Source organism: Stenella coeruleoalba, assembly GCF_951394435.1.
Source record: "Stenella coeruleoalba genome assembly, chromosome: 8".
NCBI lineage: Eukaryota > Metazoa > Chordata > Mammalia > Artiodactyla > Delphinidae > Stenella > Stenella coeruleoalba.
In genome coordinates this window covers 51717493-51736997 of record NC_137154.1, presented here as the reverse complement: position 1 = coordinate 51736997, position 19505 = coordinate 51717493, and the positions used below count along the sequence as shown (strand labels likewise).

The window sequence follows — 19505 nt, the reverse complement described above, 5'->3', positions numbered from 1 at the left end:
ACTAAAATGTCTATGATGCCCTAGTTTAAAAAATATACTCTGATTATGGTACGTTAATTTTATTTTTTTTATTTATTTTTTTACTTTTTTGTTTTTGCATGCATTGGGTCTTCGTTGTTGTGCGTGGGCTTTCTCTAGTCGTGGTGAGCGGGGGCTGCTCTTCATTGTGGTGCGCAGTCTTCTCATTGCAGTGGCTTCTCTTGTTGCGGAGCGCGGGCTCTAGGCGCATGGGCTTCAGTAGTTGTAGATGGCATGCTCTAGAGTGCAGGCTCAGTAGTTGTGGTGCACAGGTTTAGTTGCTCCGCGGCATGTGGGATCTTCCCGGACCAGGAGTCAAACCCGTGTCCCCTGCATTGGCAGGCAGATTCTTAACCACTGCACCACCAGAGAAGTCCCTATATTAATTTTAGACTTTAATGCAACCCTAGGCTACATTAACAAGAAAGAAAATTGCCTGACTATACTCAGCACTTGTCATTCTCACACCTGGAGTATTTTGTGTAGACCTGGGCAGCAGACTTTGATAAAATATTTGTTTACTCATTAAGCAGTTATTTATTCAGCACTTACTAAATGTCTGGCAGTCTTCGAGGTGTTAAGAATATAGCAATTTAAATTTATTTTTTAAAAAGGCACAAAATCCTCCCCTACGGATCTTATATTCTAGTAGGAATACCAATGATAAATTAGATAAATAAGTAAGTATGTAGTGTTAGATAGTGATAATGGCAATGGGAAAAAAATGAAGCAAGGAAGAAGAGAGGATAGAATGCTGTTTTATGTATGTTGGCAAAGGAAGGCTTCTTTCTTTTTTAATTTTTTTTATTTTTATAAGTATTTTTTTGCTTTTGACTTAGAGTTCTTTTTTTTTAAAATCTTTATTGGAGTATAATTGCTTTACAATGGTGTGTTAGTTTCTGCTTTATAACAAAGTGAATCAGTTATACATATACATATGTCCCCATATCTCTTTCCTCTTGCGTCTCCCTCCCTCCCACCCTCCCTATCCCACCCCTCTAGGTGGTCACAAAGCACCAAGCTGATCTCCCTGTGCTATGCGGCTGCTTCCCACTAGCTATCTATTTTACGTTTGGTAGTGTATATATGTCCATGCCACTCTCTCACTTTGTGCCAGCTTACCCTTCCCCCTCCCCGTGTCCTCAAGTCCATTATCTAGTAGGTCTGTGTCTTTATTCCCGTCTTGCCCCTAGGTTCTTCATGACCTTTTTTTTTTTAGATTCCATATATATGTGTTAGCATATAGTATTTGTTTTTCTCTTTCTGACTTACTTCACTCTGTATGACCGACTCTATGTCCATCCACCTCACTACAAGTAACTCAATTTTGTTTCTTTTTATGGCTGAGTAATATTCCATTGTGTATATGTGCCACATCTTCTTTATCCATTCATCTGTCAATGGACACTAGGTTGCTTCCATGTCCTGGCTATTGTAAATAGAGCTGCAGTGAACATTGTGGTACATGACTCTTTTTGAATTATGGTTTTCTCAGGGTATATGCCCAGTAGTGGGACTGCTGGGTCGTATGGTAGTTCTATTATTAGATTTTTAAGGAACCTCCATACTGTTCTCCATAGTGGCTGTATCAATTTACATTCCTACCAACAGTGCAAGAGTGTTCCCTTTTCTCCACACCCTCTCCAGCATTTATTGTTTGTAGATTTTTTTGATGATGGCCATTCTGACCGGTATGAGATGATATCTCATTGTAGTTTTGATTTGCATTTCTCTAATGATTAATGATGTTGAGCATGCTTTCATGTGTTTGTTGGCAATCTGTATATCTTCTTCGGAGAAATGTCTGTTTAGGTCTTCTGCCCATTTCTGGATTGGGTTGTTTGTTTTTTTGATACTAAACTGCATGAGCTGCTTGTAAATTTTGGAGATTAATTCTTTGTCAATTTCTTCATTTGCAAATATTTTCTCCCATTCTGAGGGTAGTCTTTTCATCTTGTTTATTATTTCCTTTGCTGTGCAAAAGCTTTGATGTTTCATTAGGTCCCATTTGTTTATTTTTGTTTTTATTTCCATTTCTCTAGGAGGTGGGTCAAAAAGGATCTTGCTGTGATTTATGTCAAAGAGTGTTCTGCCTATGTTTTTCTCTATGAGTTTTATAGTGTCTGGCCTTACATTTAGGTCTTTAATCCATTTTGAGTTTATTTTTGTGTATGGTGTTAGGGAGTGTTGTAATTTCATTCTTTTACATGTAGCTGTCCAGTTTTCCCAGCACCACTTATTGAAGAGGCAGTCTTTTCTCCACTGTATAGTCTTGCCTCCTTTATCAAAGATAAGGTGACCATATGTGCATGGGTTTATCTCTGGGCTTTCTGTCCTGTTCCATTGATCTATTTTTGTGTGTGTGTCAGTACCAGACTGTCCTGATGACTGTAGCTTTGTGGTATAGTCTGAAGTCAGGGAGCCTGATTCCTCCAGCTCCGTTTTTCTTTCTCAAGATTGCTTTGGCTATTTGGGGTCTTTTGTGTTTCCATACAAATTGTGAAATTTTTTGTTCTAGTTCTGTGAAAAATGCCAGTGGTAGTTTGATAGGGATTGCATTGAATCTGTAGATTGCTTTTGGAAATATAGTCATTTTCACAATGTTGATTCTTCCAATCCAAGAACGTGGTATATCTCTCCATCTATTTGTGTCACCTTTAATCTCTTTCATCAGTGTCTTATAATTTTCTGCATACAGGCCTTTTGTCTCCTCAGGTAGGTTTATTCCTAGATATTTTATTCTTTTTGTTGCAGTGGTAAATGGGAGTTTTTAATTTTTTTTAACTTTTTTTTTTGTTGTTGTTCTTGCTGCATTGGGTGTTCGTTGCTGTGTGTCGGCTTTCTCCAGTTGCGGCGAGCGGGGGACTACTCTTCGTTGCGGTGCGTGGGCTTCTCATTGCATTGGCTTCTGTTGTTTCAGAGCACAGCCTCTAGGTGCACAGACTTCAGTAGTTGTGGCACATGGGCTCCGTAGTTGTGCCTCACGGGATCTAGAGCACAGGCTCAGTAGTTGCAGCGCACGGGCTTAGTTGCCCCGCGGTATATGGGATCTTCCCAGACCAGGGCTCAATCCTGTGTCCCCTGCATTGGCAGGCAGATTCTTAACCACTGTGTCACCAGGGAAGTTCCAAAGGAAGTCTTCTTTAAGAAGTTAATATTAAAGATCTATAGAAGATGAGTTCCTTCTAAGGAGAGTACCTAGACTGGGGAAGGGACCACCAAGAGATATTTAGCCTCAAGAAAACAGCTACCATTTACTTACCATTCATTATGTGCTACCTACTATGCCAAGTGCCTTATACACAAAAACCAAGTGAGGTTGGGATTGTTATCCCCATTTTAAAATGAAGACACAGGCTCACAGTTAGGGAGCTTCTGCCCTATCAAACGGGACAGCTGCTTCTCAGCTCCAGTTCATCATTATCTTAAACTGTACAGCAAAGTCCTTTGCTTCATCCTACTGTAGGTTCCTTGTTTACCTAGGCCTGCTTTTTTTAAAAATCGAGACTATGCTGGCCAACTGTTCAAGCCAAATAAAATATGCCAGGTGCAACCCATGGGCTGCCAATGTGCAAATTTCTTCCATAAGATGTACTAGGATCTTTGGGTTTAAAGATAAAACAAGACAGATTGTGACTCAGTCTGGGTTAATAGTTCTTCCTTGCAAAAGTGGGAAGGGATAGCTTCAAGAGATAGTGAATTCTGTATCACTGGGAATCGTCAAGTATGGGCTGGATAACCTTGTCATGGGACTCTTACAGATGGGATTAAATCATCAAGTAGACAGATGTGATCTTTAAAGATCCCTTCCAACCACAAGACCGTGGAGCACTAAGATTAAGTGGGTCATTTTAGTAAGTAGGTCTAAAGCTAGTCATGGAGGTTTATAACAAATACATAAACCTAATTATCTTCCTGGTCTTTATTATACTGACATCATACCAGTAAGGGGGGGGACAGAGCTGAATTAGTCATCGAGCTAGAATTTATGAAACACTACACATCCTGCTTATAAGAGTTGGCGGTTTTCTTGTTTTTTGTTTTTAACTTTTTATTTTATATTGGAATATAGCCAATTAACAATGTTGTGATAGTTTCGGGTGCACAGCAAAGGAACTCAGCCATACGTATACATGTATCCATTCTCCCCCAAACTCCCCTCCCATCCAGGCTGCCACATAACATTGAGCAGAGTTCCCTGTGCTATACAGTAGGTCCTTGTTAGTTACCCATTTTAAATATAGCAGTGTGTACATTTCAATCCCAAACTCCCTAACTCTCCCTTCTCCCTATCCTTCCCCCACTGATAACCATAAGTTTGTTAAGAGTTGGGGTTTAGAATAGATAACAAGGAGTAGGAACAAAAACCAAAAGCTGTGTACCTCCCTGTTTAGCAGGGGCTGTGCCCATGGCATGTAGGAAATAAACAAGGGAAACATTTGTCATGAACTCAGCTAAGTGCCCTTCCCTTGTGTTAAAAAATAATTATTGAGTTGAGGTGCAGGAAGATGCCATGACAGCTCTTTTAGTGTGGAACCAGCTTCCTCTTAAGAAGGGGAGTTAAGGTGGTATTGTTGCCATGACTTAGACTTTAGAGAAACTATTCTAAGAATGTCTGTTTCAAGGAAGAAACCACTTGGAGGCCAATGAATAGACCACCCTTGCTCAGATTTGTCCTACTTGTTGTCTGCAATGTTTATTTCTTTTTAAAAACCTGCTATTGTAAAGTATCTTAAGTACCTATTCCTATTCAAATGTTAATGACTAATTAAGTCACTCTTAAAATATTACTATTCCCAGGGAAATTTTATTTAGCAGGGATGAAAACTTTAAGCTCAGTTCAATTCAGCAGATATCTTTTGAGTGCCTATTTTGTGTCAACCATTGTTTTGAGTATTGGGGTTACAGTGATAAATAAGATAGTCCCTGACTTAATGAATGCATTGTAGTAAAGGAAACAGACTCTAAAGCAGATACAGTACAATTTTGTATGATATATGCAACAGTGGAAGTATTTATTGAAACATTTAATCAAATTCCTGATATATACTAGGTACCGAGCATACAAAGACCAACAAAAGCCAATCTCTCGTCTCAAAGTTGTTTGGGTGAGATAGACAATTTTAATACTGCATGGTAATTCTTTGATGGAATCAGATACGCAGAACTTTGAGAGCACAAAGGAAGTATTGTGTTTAAGGAATTAAATATAGTTGTGTGTGGTTAGATTATAAAGTACCAAGTACCAAATATCTCTAGGGACATTTTGGGTATCAGTAGAAAAACTGTTTTTCTACATGGCCCTGAAATCAAATGAAATTTATTATTGACACTGCTTGTCATTAACTACTTTATTCATAAAGCATTTATTGAGTGTGCCCACCTCATTAAAGAACTTTAAACCATATCAAATTAAGCCAAGTATTAACTAGAAACTGAAAGGAGGAGGGCTTCCTGTCACATAGCAAGCTTCCTTAACCAAATTTTCAATGCTAGCAGACCATGTTTTCCTCACCCTTTCTCACTGAATAAACAAGACAGCCATTTTCTGACTGAATCCCAAAGAGATTTTTTTTAAATAAGTAAAAACAAAAATACATACTTATATAGCCATTATTTACATAGAAAAAGTTAATTCATATTATTAAGTGAAAAAGCAGTTATAAAACAGTATACATAATTGGGTCATTTGTAGAGATGTGGAGGGACCTAGAGACTGTCATACAGAGTGAGGTAAGTCAGAAAGAGAAAAACAAATATCATATATTAATGCATATACATGGAATCTAGAAAAATGGTACAGATGAACTGGTTTGCAAGGCAGAAGTAGAGACACAGATGTAGAGAACAAACGTATGGACACGAAGGGGGGAAAGTGGGGGTGGTGGTGTGATGAATTGGGCGATTGGAATTGACATGTATACACTAATATGTATAAAATAGATAACTAATAAAGAACCTGCTGTATAAAAAAATAAAAATTCAAAAAAACTGTATACATAATATACCATTTTTGCAAAAGAAAAAATTTATATATATACACACACACATACATATATAGATGTATGTATGCATAGATTAAAAACTATCCGGGGGACTTCCCTGGTGGCGCAGTGGTTAAGAATCTGCCTGCCAATGCAGGGGACACAGGTCCAAGCCCTGGTCCGGGAAGATCCCACATGCCGCGGAGCAGTTAAGCCTGTTCGCCACAACCACTGAGCCTGCGCTCTAGAGCCTGCGAGCCACAGCTACTGAAGCCCGCACACCTAGAGCCTGTGTTCCACACAGAGAAGCCACCACAATTAGAAGCCCGTGCACCACAACGAAGAGTAGCCCCCGCTCGCTGCAACTAGAGAAAGCCCGTGCACAGCAACGAAGACCCAGCGTAGCCACACACACACAAAAAAAACCTATCCAGAATATATCAAAATGTTAATCAGTATTTGTGGGTAGTGGCATTAATGGGAATATTAGTTTTCTATTGCTGCATAACAAGTAACCACAAACTTAATGGCTTAAAAGAATACCCAGTTATTAGTCACAGTTCTGTGGATCTGAAGTCCAGCAAGTTATGGTTGGGTTTTCTGCTTAGGGTATCATAGGCTACAATCAAGGTGTCAGCCAAGCTAAATTCTCATCTGGAAGCTCTGAGGGAAAATTCACTTCCAAGTTCATTCTTATTGACAGAATCCAGTTCCTTGCAGTAGTAGGACTGCGGTCCCATTTCCTTGCTGGCAGTCAGCCAGGGTCCACTCTCAGCTCCTAAAGGCCGTAAGGCCACATGCGTTTCTTGCCACGTGGTCCTCTCCATCTTAAAGACAGCAATGAAACATTACATCCTTCTCATGCTTTAAATCTCTTGAGTTCATATCCTGCAAACAGCCAGAAAAAACTCTGCTTTATAAAGGTTTGGGACCACCAAGGTAATCTCCCAGTCTTGAGGTAGACTGATTTGGAACCATAATTACATCTGTAAAATCCCTTTATGGCAATACCTAGATGACTGAATCACTGGGAGAAGGTATTTGTATACCAGTGGCTGGAAATTTGGGGGGAGCTATCTTAGAATTCTGCCTACATCACTTTTTGGCCTTTTGGCTAAGATCAAGTGTAGAATTCTGCCTACCACAGATGGTGATCTTTATTTTTCTTTTACTTATACTTTCACATAACACATTGAACATACAATATTTCAGGGTTTTTCGGGTTTGGGGTTTTGAGCTTTTAAGCTATATTTTGAACTCTTTATGCTAACAAATGTTGAATGTTTATGGATCTGTTTGGCTTATTATTTTCTTGGCCTGACTGCCATGTCTTCTTTATTTTTAGAAGCTATAAAACTCTAGACCAAGATGGACAGGCATTTGGTATCTAGTCTTACCTACATCCTAAGCAACTGTGGAACCTCAAGAAAATAATAATTCTTCCCAGTGTTCCTTGAAATAATACCACTAGTCATAAGCTTTTAAAAAGAAGTCTAAGAAAAAGTGGGGTCATATATGTATAGTGGTTAAATCATAGGATGTAGAGTCATCCTGGTTATACCGCATGCATAACTTGGGCAAGTTACATATCCTCTGTGCCTCAGCTTTGTCATCTGGAAAATGAAGGAAATGATAGTACCTATTTCAGAGGATTGTTGGGAGGATTAAATGAGTTCCTATACATGACATACTTAGAGTAGTGCCCCGGAAGTGGTAAGGGTTCAATAAATGTTATCCTCTGTAATTGTTGTTGCTTAGGGATGAGAGAAATTTTACCTATCAGAAAGTTTAAAGACTTTATCCTGACTTTTCTGTTAACCTGATGTATGATCTTAGACAAGTCATAGAAATGTTTTGGTATTCTTTTCTTCATCCATAAAAGTATACATTTGGACTAGATTATCACTATGACTCCTAACAGTTTAGCTGATATAGTTGTTAGTGTTCCTTAAATAATAATGACATTAAAACTGTTACAAATAAGAGAATTCAGTAAGATAGCTAGATACAAAAATAATATATTATGTAGCTATTACTAAATTTATTATGTGCAAACACCAGTTGGAAGAGTCAATGCATGTATATAATGACTCCAGTAAAGGCGGTCAGTCTCTACATAATGGAGACTTCATTCACTGCTGTAATGCCAACATCTAAAACGGTCCACGTGATAGAAGCTCAGTAAACATTTGTAAGGTGAATGTCCTCAAGGGATTCTCAAGCTAGTGGGGAAGGCAGACAAGTAAGCATTTATAGTACACTATGGTAAGTCCTGTGACAGAAGGAAAGGTGCTAAATGTTTCAAGTATTTCTGTTGGATTTTAGATTTTCTGTGTTTTGTTTTGCCCTCTTCAGCTCTGTTAGAACAAGGCAATAAACTGCGTAATGCCATGGTGATTTCTGCAATGAAATCAAGCCCAGATACTAGCATGTTGTTGGAAGAAGTTCATCCTTCTATGAATGAAGATTTTCTTAGAGCATCTACACAGTAAGTTACTGGATAAACGTGAACCCCAATAGTTAATTTCTTGGTAGTTGTTAGCATATGTTTTTTGTCAAGATATGGACTGAATAATCTTGGAAATGTTGAACAAGTAATTCTTAATGTGGTAGAAAAGAAGCCTAAACTAGGAGCTAAGATACCCAAAATCTAGACCTAGCACTGACACTTGCTAAATATGTAAATGGCTAAATTCTTAACTCTTTCTGAACCAGCATGCTTATATAAAAAATGGGTATATTCTCTCCTCCCTCTCTTACATAAATGAAATGAGATTCTAATATAGGAAAGGGCTTTGTAAATTGTGAAGTTTTATGTATATTTAAGGTGAAGGCTGAAGTATGTTAATATTCCATGTTCAATTAATTCTGATTTAGATTTTTCCCATATGTTAGCTACTGAAAAAGTATTTTTTTTCATTCCTTAGAATCAAAGCCTTGTCTAGGAATCAATTTAAAGACCACATTGAAGATCACCTCCTCCCTCCAACTGAGAATACATTTTGGAAACATGACACAAAAGCTGATACCAGAGCCATACAGCTGCTATTGGGCAGGTAAGAGCTCTTAACTAGCTTTCTTTCCTTTTAAATTATTCCTCCAATTCATTGGGTACATTGTTAACAGATTTCTCTTCTTAAAGCAACACTTCCTTAGAATAACCAAGTCATCCCTTTGGTTATTCACTACCTACTAAATAAAAATCCAATCTTTAGCTTTTTATTCTTAGCTTCACTTACAGAATGGTCTCCAATCTACCTTTCCATTCTTATTTTTCATCTCTCTCCCCAACACCAAGGTTAGCTAGCAGGTTATAATGAAAAGAACATGGATTTTAAACAGACACAAGTTGAAATTTGAGGTCTGTCTCTTACTACCTATGTGGCCTGAACAATTAGGCAGGAAAAAAATATATAAGGGTTCCAAATTGGAAAGGAAGAAGTAAAACTATCTTTATTCACAGATGACATGATCTAGTATGTAAAAAAATCCTAGGGCTTCCCTGGTGGCGCAGTGGTTGAGGGTCCGCCTGCCAATGCAGGGGACGTGGGTTTGTGCCCCGGTCTGGGAGGATCCCACATGCTGCGGAGTGGCTAGGCCCGTGAGCCATGGCTGCTGGGCCTGTGCATCCGGAGCCTGTGCTCCACGACGGGAGGGGCCACGACAGTGAGAGGCCTGTGTACTGCAAAAAAAAAAAATCCTAAAGAATCCTCTAAGAAACTATTAGAAATAATAAATAAATTCAGACAGATTGCAGGATACACGATCATTATATAAAAGTCAATTGTACTTTTATATACTTGCAATGAACAATCGAAAAGTAAAATTAAGGGAATTCCCTGGTGGTCCAGTGGTTAGGACTCTGTGCTTTCACTGCTGGGGCCTGGGTTCGATCCCTGGTCAAGGAACTAAGATCCTGCAAGCCACACAGCATGGCCAGAAGACCAATAATAAATAAATAAAATTAAGAAAAAATTCCATTTATAATAGCGTTGATAAGAATAAAATACTTAGGGATAAATTTAACTAAAGGAGTGTAAAACAACTCTGGAAACTACAAAACATTGTTGGAAGAAACTAAAGAAGATCTAAATAAATGGAAAAAACCCCATGTTCTTGATTCAATGCAATCCCTGTCAGAATCATGGCTGGCTTCTTTGTAGAAATTGAAAAGCTGATTATAAAATTACTGTGAAATTACAAGGGACCCAGAATAACCAAAAGAATCTTGAAAAAGAAAAAAATAGGATTCACACTTTGCTATTTTAAAACTTACTATAAGCCAGAGTAATCAAGTCAGTTTAGTACTGGCATAAGGATAGACATATAAATAAATGGAATAGAATTGATAGTCTAGAAATAAACCCATGTGTTTATGGTCAGCTGATTTTCAACAAGAGTGTCAAGACCATTAAATGGGGAAAGAATTGTCTTTTCAACAAATGGTACTGGGACAGCTGGCTAGCCACATGGAAAAAATGAAATTGGACCCTTACCTCAAACCATATAAAAAAATTAACTCATTATGGATCAGATAGCTAAATGGAAGAACTAAAACTATAAAATTCTTAGAAAACACAGAGGTAAATCTTTGTAACCTTGGATTTGGGAAAGGATTCTTAGATATGCATCAAAAACACAACCAACAACAATAAAAAATAGATAAGTAGATAAATTAGATTCAGTCAAAATTTAAAATGTGCTTCAAAGGATACTATTAAGAAAGTGAAAAGATCACAGAATGGAGGAAAATATTTACAAATTATATATTTGATAAAAGATTTATATCTAGACTATATAAGGAACTCAACAACTTAATAATTACGGCACAAATAGCCCAATTTAAAAGATGGACAAAGTATCTACATAGAGATTTCTCCAAAGAAGATAGTCAAATGGCTAATATGCACATAAAAGATGTCAACACCATTAGTTATCAGGAAAATGCAAATCAAAACTATAAAAAACTTCATACCCACTAGGATGGTTAGAATCAAAAAGTCAGATTAAGTGTTGGTGAGGATGTGGAAAATTTGGAACCCTCATACACTGTTAATAGCAGTGTAAAATGATGCAGCCACTTTGGCAGATAGTCTGTCAGTTCCTAAATTGCTACACATCAAGTTACCATATGACCCAGCAATTCAACTCCCTAAGTATATACCCAAGGAAAATGAACATATAAGTCCACACAAAAACATGTACATGAATTTACATAGTCATAATAGTCAAAAATGTCCATCAGCTGATTAGTGGATTGTTTTAAAGTGGTATATCCACACGGAGTATTATTTGGCCATAAAAAGGAATAAAGTACAGGTAACATGCTGCAGCATGGATGAACCTTGAAAACATCATGCTAAATGAAAGAAGCCAGTCACAAAAGAGTACATATTTTATGATTACATTTATATGAAAAGTACAAAATAGGCAAATCTCTAGAGACAGAAAGATTAGTGGTTCTTTAGGGCTGCGTGTGATGGATGGGGCGTAAGTGATGATAGGTCTTGAATACAGAGTTTCTTTTTGAGGTGACATAAGTGTTCTGAAATTGACTGTGGTGATGATTGTTCATATTTGTAAACATACTAAGAACTATTGAATTGCTCGCCTTAAATGGGTGAATTGTATGTTATGTGAATTATGTCTAAATAAAGCTGTTTAAAAAAAAAATAGGAATCAAGAATCCAGCACAGTGAATGAAAAAAAACTGCACCAAGATATACAATCATGAATTTTCAGAATAGTATAAATAGACAATCTTAAAAATGTCCAAAAAGAAAAAAAAATACTTATGTATACAATATCAGGAATTGGAAAAACATCACTTATTCCATAGAGTTGACCAAAATGGAGACATAGGAGGCTTCTGAGCTCGCCTCCTCCCACAGATGCCCCAAATGTACAGCTGCACACAGAGCAGTTCCCTCTGAAAGAGATTGAGAAAGTAACTGACCAACTCCTACACATCAGAGGAATGGGAAAATATCATCAAATGAGTAGGAAAGTCTGAGAAACACTCTCACCATAAACCCCACCCCCAACACAGCACCATACAATCAGAAGGGAATCCCCAATTCCTAGCTTCTCCTTGAGGAGCAAAGGACTTGAACCCCACATCTAGCATTCCCAACTTTTAAGATTCTTACCAGAGAGATGAGCCCCCAAAACATAACGGGTGCAGGAGCACCCTCACCCTGACAGCTGTACACCTAGACCCAGCACAGAGGAAGCAGGCAAAAACACCCATCTCCCAGTTTCTCCCTGGAAGGTGCTGCTAGTGAGGGTCCAGCTTCTAATCAGCCTACATCTAGGTGTTGGCTGTGATCCTCCCCTTTGGGACACTAATGGGTCTTAACACACCCTCCACTACTGGGAGCCACTAAGAACAAAGAAGAAGGCTTAGAAAGTCACAAAAGCTTATGAGGCAACTAAGATCTTGGGCTGGACTGATCAATGAGGTTCATCCCTTACACAAGACCATTCTATCAAGGCTGAGATGGATGACGGTTTTATCTAATAAGCAGAAACCAACACAGAAAGGCAAGGAAAATAAAGAAACAGAGGAATATGTTCCAAAGAAAAAGACAGGATAAACATCCAAAAACAGATCTTAATGAAGCAGAGATAAGTAATTAACCTGATAGAGGGTTAAAAATAATGGTCATAAAGGTGTGCTTACTGAGGTCAGGAGAACAATGCATGAACCAAGTGAGAATTTCAACAAAGAGATAGAAAAAATTTTTAAGTACCAAACAAATCACAGAGCTGAAGAATACAATAACTGAAACGAAATATTCAGGAGGGGTTCAACAGCAGACTAGATCAATGGGAAGAAAGGATTAGCAGACTCAAAAGACAGGGCAGTGGAATGCAATCAAAGGAGCAAAAAGGAGAAATTTTTAAGTGAAGCAGTTAGATAGCTTAAGGGATGTTGGGGAACCAACAAACAGACCAATATACACATTATAAAGGCCCCAGAAGAAGAAGAGATAGAGAAAGGGGCAAAAAGCTTATTCATAGAAATAATGGGGACTTCCCTGGTGGTTCAGTGGCTAAGATTCCATGCTCCCAATGCAGGATGCCCGGGTTCGATCCCTGGTCAGGGAACTAGATCCCACATGCCACAACTAAGAGTTGACACATTCCACAACTAAGAGTTAGCAGGCTGCAACTAAGAGTTCACATGCTGCAACTAAAGATCCCGCATGCTGCAATGAAGGTTCCACATGCCACAACAAAGAAGATACCACGTGCCACAGCTAAGACCTAGTGCAGCCAAAAAAATAAATATTTTTTTAAGAAAAAGAAATATTCAAAGAAATAATGGCTGAAAACTTCCCTAACCTGGGAAACAGACATTCAGATCCAGGAAGCCCAGAGAGTTTCAAGTAAGACAACTCAAAGGAGACCCACACCAAGACATGTTATAATTAAATTGTCAAGTTACAAAGAAAGCATCTTAAAAACAGTAAGAGAAAACCAACTTGTTATGGACAAGGGAACCTCCATAAGATTTTCAGCAGATTTTTCAGCAGAAATCTTGCATACTAAAGGGGAGTGCAATGTTGTATTCAAAGTGCTGAGAAAAAAGAACAGCCAAACAAGAATACTCTACCTGCCAAAGCTGTCCTTCAGAATTGAAGGAGAGAAAGAGTATTTTCCAAGCAAAAACTGAAGGAGTTCATCACCATTAGACCAACCTTCCATGAAATATTAAAGGGAGTTCTTCAAACTGAAACCAGAGGACACTAATTAGTAACAAGAAAACATGAAAGTATAAAACTCACTGATAAAATTAAGTATACAGTTAAATTCAGAATACTCTATTACTCTAATGATGGTAGAGAAATCACTTACAAATCTAGTATGAAGGTTAAAAGACAAACGTTATAAAAATAAATATGACTACAATAAGTTGTTAGTGGACATACAGTGTAAAAAGATGCAAATTGTGACATCAAAAACTTAAAATATGGGGGGGGAGGAGCTTTGGTATGTGTTCAACGTTAAGTTATCACCTTAAAATAGACTATTATAAATGTAAGATGTTTTATGTAAGCCTCATGGTAACCACAGGGCAAAAGCCTATAGTGGATACACAAAGGAGAAAGAGAAAGGAAGCAAAACATAGCACTACAGAAAGTCATCAAATCCTAAAGGAAGAGAGCAAGAAAGGAACAAAAGAGTTACAAATCAACCAGGAAGCAATTACCAAAATGGTAGTAATAAGTTCACTCCTATCATTAATTACTTTAAATGTAGATGGACTCAATTCTCCAATCATAAGATAGAGAGTAGCTGAATGGATAAAAAGCAAGACCCAACTCTCTGCTGCCTACAGGAGACTCACTTCAGCTTTAAGGACACACACACGGGATATGAAAGATGTTTCATGCGAGTGGAAACCAAAAGAGAGTGGGGGGGGGGGTTACCTATTCTTATATCAGAAAAAAATAGACTTTAAGCCAAAGACTATAACAAGATCAAGAAAGTCATTATATAATTATAGTTGGTCAATTCATCACAAGGATACAACAACTGTAAATATTTAGGTACCCACCCTAGGAGTACTTAAAATATATAAAACAAATGTTAGTAGATCTGTAAGGTGAAGTAAACAGCAATACAGAGGACTTCACTTTTAACAATGAATAGATCATCAAAACAAAATCAGTAAGGAAACGGCGGGACTCAAATGGCACATTAAGTCAGATGTCCGTAACAGACATATACAGAACATTCCATCTAACAGCAGCAGGATACATACACTTCTCAAGCACGCATGGAACATTCTCCAGGAGAGATTATATGTTAGGCCACAAAAGAAGTCAATAAATTTAAGAAGATTGAAATATGAAGCATCCTTTCCGATTACAATGGTATAAAACTAAAAATCAATATCCAAAACTAGAAAATTGACAAATATGTACAGATTAAACAACAGGCTCCTTGGCAACCAATGTGTCAAAGAAGAAATCAAATAAGAAATGTAAAAATATCATTTAAGACAAGGGGGAGAAAAACACAACATACCAAAACCTATGGAATGCAGCAAAAGCATATCTAAGAGGGAATTTTATAGCAGTAAACATGTACATTTAAGTGTATAACTGAATCACTTTGCTGTACACCCAAAAGTAACAACCTTGTTAATCAACTATGATCCAATATAAAATAAAAATTAAAAGAAAGAAACATGTAAGGTTTTGTAAGACATAACATGTAAGATAAAAAAATACATACATATATTAAGAAATAAACAGCTCAACTAAAAAACTAACTTTACACCTCAAGGGACTAGGAAAAAACAACAAACTAAGCCCAAAGTTAGCAGAAGGGAGGAAATAACAAAAATCAGAACAGAAATAACAAAGATCAGAGCAGAAATAAATGAAATAGAGACTAACAAGACAACAGAAAAGATCGATGAAACTAATAGCTGGTATTTTGAAAAGATAAAGTAGACAAACCATTAGCTGGACGTACTAAGATGAAAAGAGAGAGGACTTCAGTGGAATTATAAATGAAATAGGAGATATTATAACTGACATCACAGAAATACAAAGAATTGTAAGAGACTACTATGAAAAATTATACACTAACAAATTGCAAAACCTAAAAGAAATGGATAAGTTTATATCCAATCTACCAAAACTGAATCATAAAGAAACAGAAAAATCTGAACAGACTGATTACTAGCAAGGAGACTGAATCATAATTAAAAACCTCCCAACAAAATAATTCCAGGGCTTCCCTAGTGGTGCAGTGGTCAAGAATCTGCCTGCCAGTGCAGGGGACATGGGTTCGAGCCCTGGTCCGGGAAGATCCCACATGCCACAGAGCAACAAAGCCCGTGCGCCACAACTACTGAGCCTGTGCTCTGGAGGCCGCGAGCCACAAATACTGAGCCCTTGTGCCACAACTACTGAAGCCTGCACACCTAGAGCCTGTGCTTCACAACAAGAGAAGCCCGCGCACCGCAATGAAGAGTAGCCCCTGCTCACCGCAACTAGAGAAAGCCCTTGCACAGCAACGAAGACCTAACACAGCCAAAAAGATAAATTAAATAAAATAAAATTAAACAAAAATTTAAGGTCCCGAAAACTCCAGTAGTGAATTCTACCAAACATTTAAAGAACTAATACAATCTTTCTCAAACTCTCCCAAAACACATAAGAGGAGAGAATGCTTCCAGATTCATTTTATGAGGCCAGCATTACTCTGACATTAAAGCCAGATAAAGACACTGTAAGGAAAAGAAAATCATAGGCCAATATCTCTTATGAACATAAATGGCAAAAATCCTCAACAAAATATTACCAAATCAGATTCAGCAATACATTAGAAAGATCATATGCCATCATCAAGTGAAATTTGTTCCAGGGATGCAAAGATGGTTTGACATTTGCAAATCAATAAATATCATACACCGTATTAACAAAAAGAAGGAAAAAAATCATGTGATCATCTCAATAGATGTGGAAAAGCATTTGACACAATTCAACACCATTCATGATAAAATCTCAACAAACTGGGTATAGAGGAAATGTACCTCAACATAACAAAGGCCATATGTGACAAGCCCACAACTAACATCATACTCAATGATGAAACACTGAAAGCTTTTCCTTTAAGATCAGGAATAAAAGAAAGATGCTCACTGTCACCACTTTTTTTTTTTTTTTTTTTTTTTGCGGTACGTGGGCCTCTCACTGTTGTGGCCTCTCCTGTTGCGGAGCACAGGCTCCGGACGCGCAGGCTCAGCGGCCATGGCCCATGGGCCTAGCTGCTCCGCGGCACGTGGGATCTTCCTGGACCGGAGCACGAACCCGCGTCCCCTGCATCGGCAGGCGGACTCTCAACCACTGCGCCACCAGGGAAGCCCTGTCACCACTTTTAATCAACACAGTACTGGAAGTCCCAGCCAGAGCAATTAGGCAAGAAAAAGAAATAAAAAGCATTCAGATTGGAAAAGAAGAAGTGAAACTGCCACTGTTTGTAGATGACATTAAACACTAAAGTCTCTATCGAAAAACTAGTTAGAATAAATGAATTCAGTAAAGTTGCAGGATACAAAATCAGTATATGAAAATCAGTTGTGTTTTTCTACGCCAACAATGAACTATCAGAAAGAGAAAGTAAGAAGACAGATCATTTACAATAGCATCAAAAAGAATCAGATACCTAGGTATAAGTTAAATCAAGGACATTAAAGACCTGTTTACTGAAAACTATAAGACATTGATGAAAGAAAATTGAAGAGAACACAAATAAATGAAAAGATATTCCATGTTCATGGATTGAGTTAATATTGTTAAAATGTCCATACTGGGCGTCCCTGGTGGCACAGTGGTTGAGAGTCCACCTACCAATGCAGGGGACACGGGTTCATGCCCCGGTCCAGGAGGATCCCACGTGCCGCGGAGCAGCTGGGCCCGTGAGCCATGGCCGCTGGGCCTGCACGTCCGGAGCCTGTGCTCTGCAGCGGGAGAAGCCACAACAGTGAGAGGCCCGCATACCGCAAAAAAAAAAAATGTCCATACTACCGAAAGCAATGTCTATTCAGTGCAATGTCTATAAAATTCCAGTGGCATTTTTCACAGAAATAGAAAAAAATGATCCTAAAATTTGTATAGGACCACAAATAGCCAAAACAATCTTAAAGAACAAAGCTGGAGGAATCACACTTCCTGATTTCAAAGTATAATCCAAAGCTATAGTAATCAGAATAGTATAGCGTTGGCATAAAAACAGACACGTAGATCAATGGAACAGAATAGAGAGCCCAGAAATAAACCCATGCATATATGGTCAATTAGTTTTTAACAAAGAGGCCAAGAATACTTAATAGAGAAAGGATGTTCTCTTCAATAAATATGGTTGGGAACAATGGACAACCACATGTAAAAGAATGAAACTGCATGGGTAGTAAGTCTGGAGGAACCAAGATGGCGGAGTAGAAAGACATGCTCTCAACTCCCTCTTGTGAGAACACCAGAATCATAACTAGCTGATGGACAATCATCGACAGAAAGACACTGGAACTCACCAAAAAAGATACCCCACATCCAAAGACAAAGGAGAAGCCACAATGAGACGGTAGGAGGGGCGAAATCATAGTAAAATCACATCCCATAACTGCTGAGTGGATGACTCACAGACTGGAGAACACTTATAACACAAAAGTCCACCCACTGGAGTGAAGGTTCAGAGCCCCACGTCAGGCTTCCCAATCTGGGGGTCCAGCAAAGGGAGGAGGAATTCCTAGAGAATCAGACTTTGAAGCCTAGTGGGATTTAATTGCCGGACTTTGAAAGGACTGGGGGAAACAGAGACTCCACTCTTGGAGGGCACACACAAAGTAGCATGCACATCGGGACCAAGGGGAAGGAGCAGTAACCGCAGGGAAGACTGAACCAGACCTACCTGCCAGTGTTGGAGGGTCTCCTGCAGAGGTGGGGAGTGGCTGTGGCTCACCGTGGGGACAAGGACACTGGCAGCAGAAGTTCTGGGAAGTACTCCTTGGCGTGAGCCCTCCCAGAGTCTGTCATTAGCCCCACCAAAGAGCCCAGGTAGGCTCCAGTGTTGGGTTGCCTCAGGCCAAACACCAACAGGGAGGGAACCCAGCCCCACCTATCAGCAGTCAAGCGGATCAAAGTTTTCCTGAGCTGTGCCCACCAGAGCAACAGTCAGCTCTACCCACCACCAGTCCCTCCCATCAGGAAACTTACACAAGCCTCTTAGATAGCCTCATCCACCAGAGGGCAGACAGCAGAAGCAAGAAGAACTACAATCCTGCAGCCTATGGAACAAAAAACACATTCACAGAAAGATAGACAATATGAAAAGGCAGAGGGCTATGTACCAGATGAAGGAACAAGATAAAACCCCAGAAAAACAGCTAAACGAAGTGGAGATAGGCAACCTTCCAGAAAAAAAATTCAGAATAATGATAGTGAAGATGATCCAGGACCTGGGAAAAAGAATGGAGGCAAAGATCAAGAAGATTTAAGAAACGTTTAACAAAGACCTAGAAGAATTAAAGAACAAACAAACAGAGATGAACAATACAATAACTGAAATGAAAACTACACTAGAAGGAATCAATAGAATAACTGAGGCAGAAAAACGCATAAGTGACGTGGAAGACGAATGGTGGAATTCACTGCTGCAGAACAGAATAAAGAAAAAGAATGAAAAGAAATGAAGACAGCCTAAGAGACCTCTGGGACAACATTAAACGCAACAGCATTCGCATTATAGGGGTCCCAGAAGAAGAGAGAGAGAAAGGACTCGAAAAAATATTTGAAGAGATTATAGTCGAAAACTTCCCTAACATGGGAAGTGAAATAGCCACCCAAGTCCAGGAAGCACAGAGAGTCCCATACAGGATAAACCCATGGAGAAACACTCTGAGACACATAGTAATCAAGTTGGAAAAAATTAAAGAAAAATTATTGAAAGCAGCCAGGGAAAAACAACAAATAACATACAAGGGAA

The 19505-nt window shown here is 38.6% G+C and overlaps 1 protein-coding gene across 3 annotated transcripts in view; it reads left to right on the top strand.

The window, feature by feature from the left end:
* The window catches only part of C2CD3 (C2 domain containing 3 centriole elongation regulator), a 130411-nt gene that overhangs the window by 13777 nt on the left and 97129 nt on the right, over positions 1-19505 (top strand). For all 3 annotated transcript variants that reach the window (XM_079928274.1, XM_079928273.1, XM_079928275.1), the window contains exons 6-7: positions 8358-8490; positions 8930-9058. In XM_079928274.1, coding sequence (XP_079784400.1) covers positions 8358-8490; positions 8930-9058 — 262 coding nt within the window. The remainder of the gene's footprint in view (positions 1-8357; positions 8491-8929; positions 9059-19505) is intronic.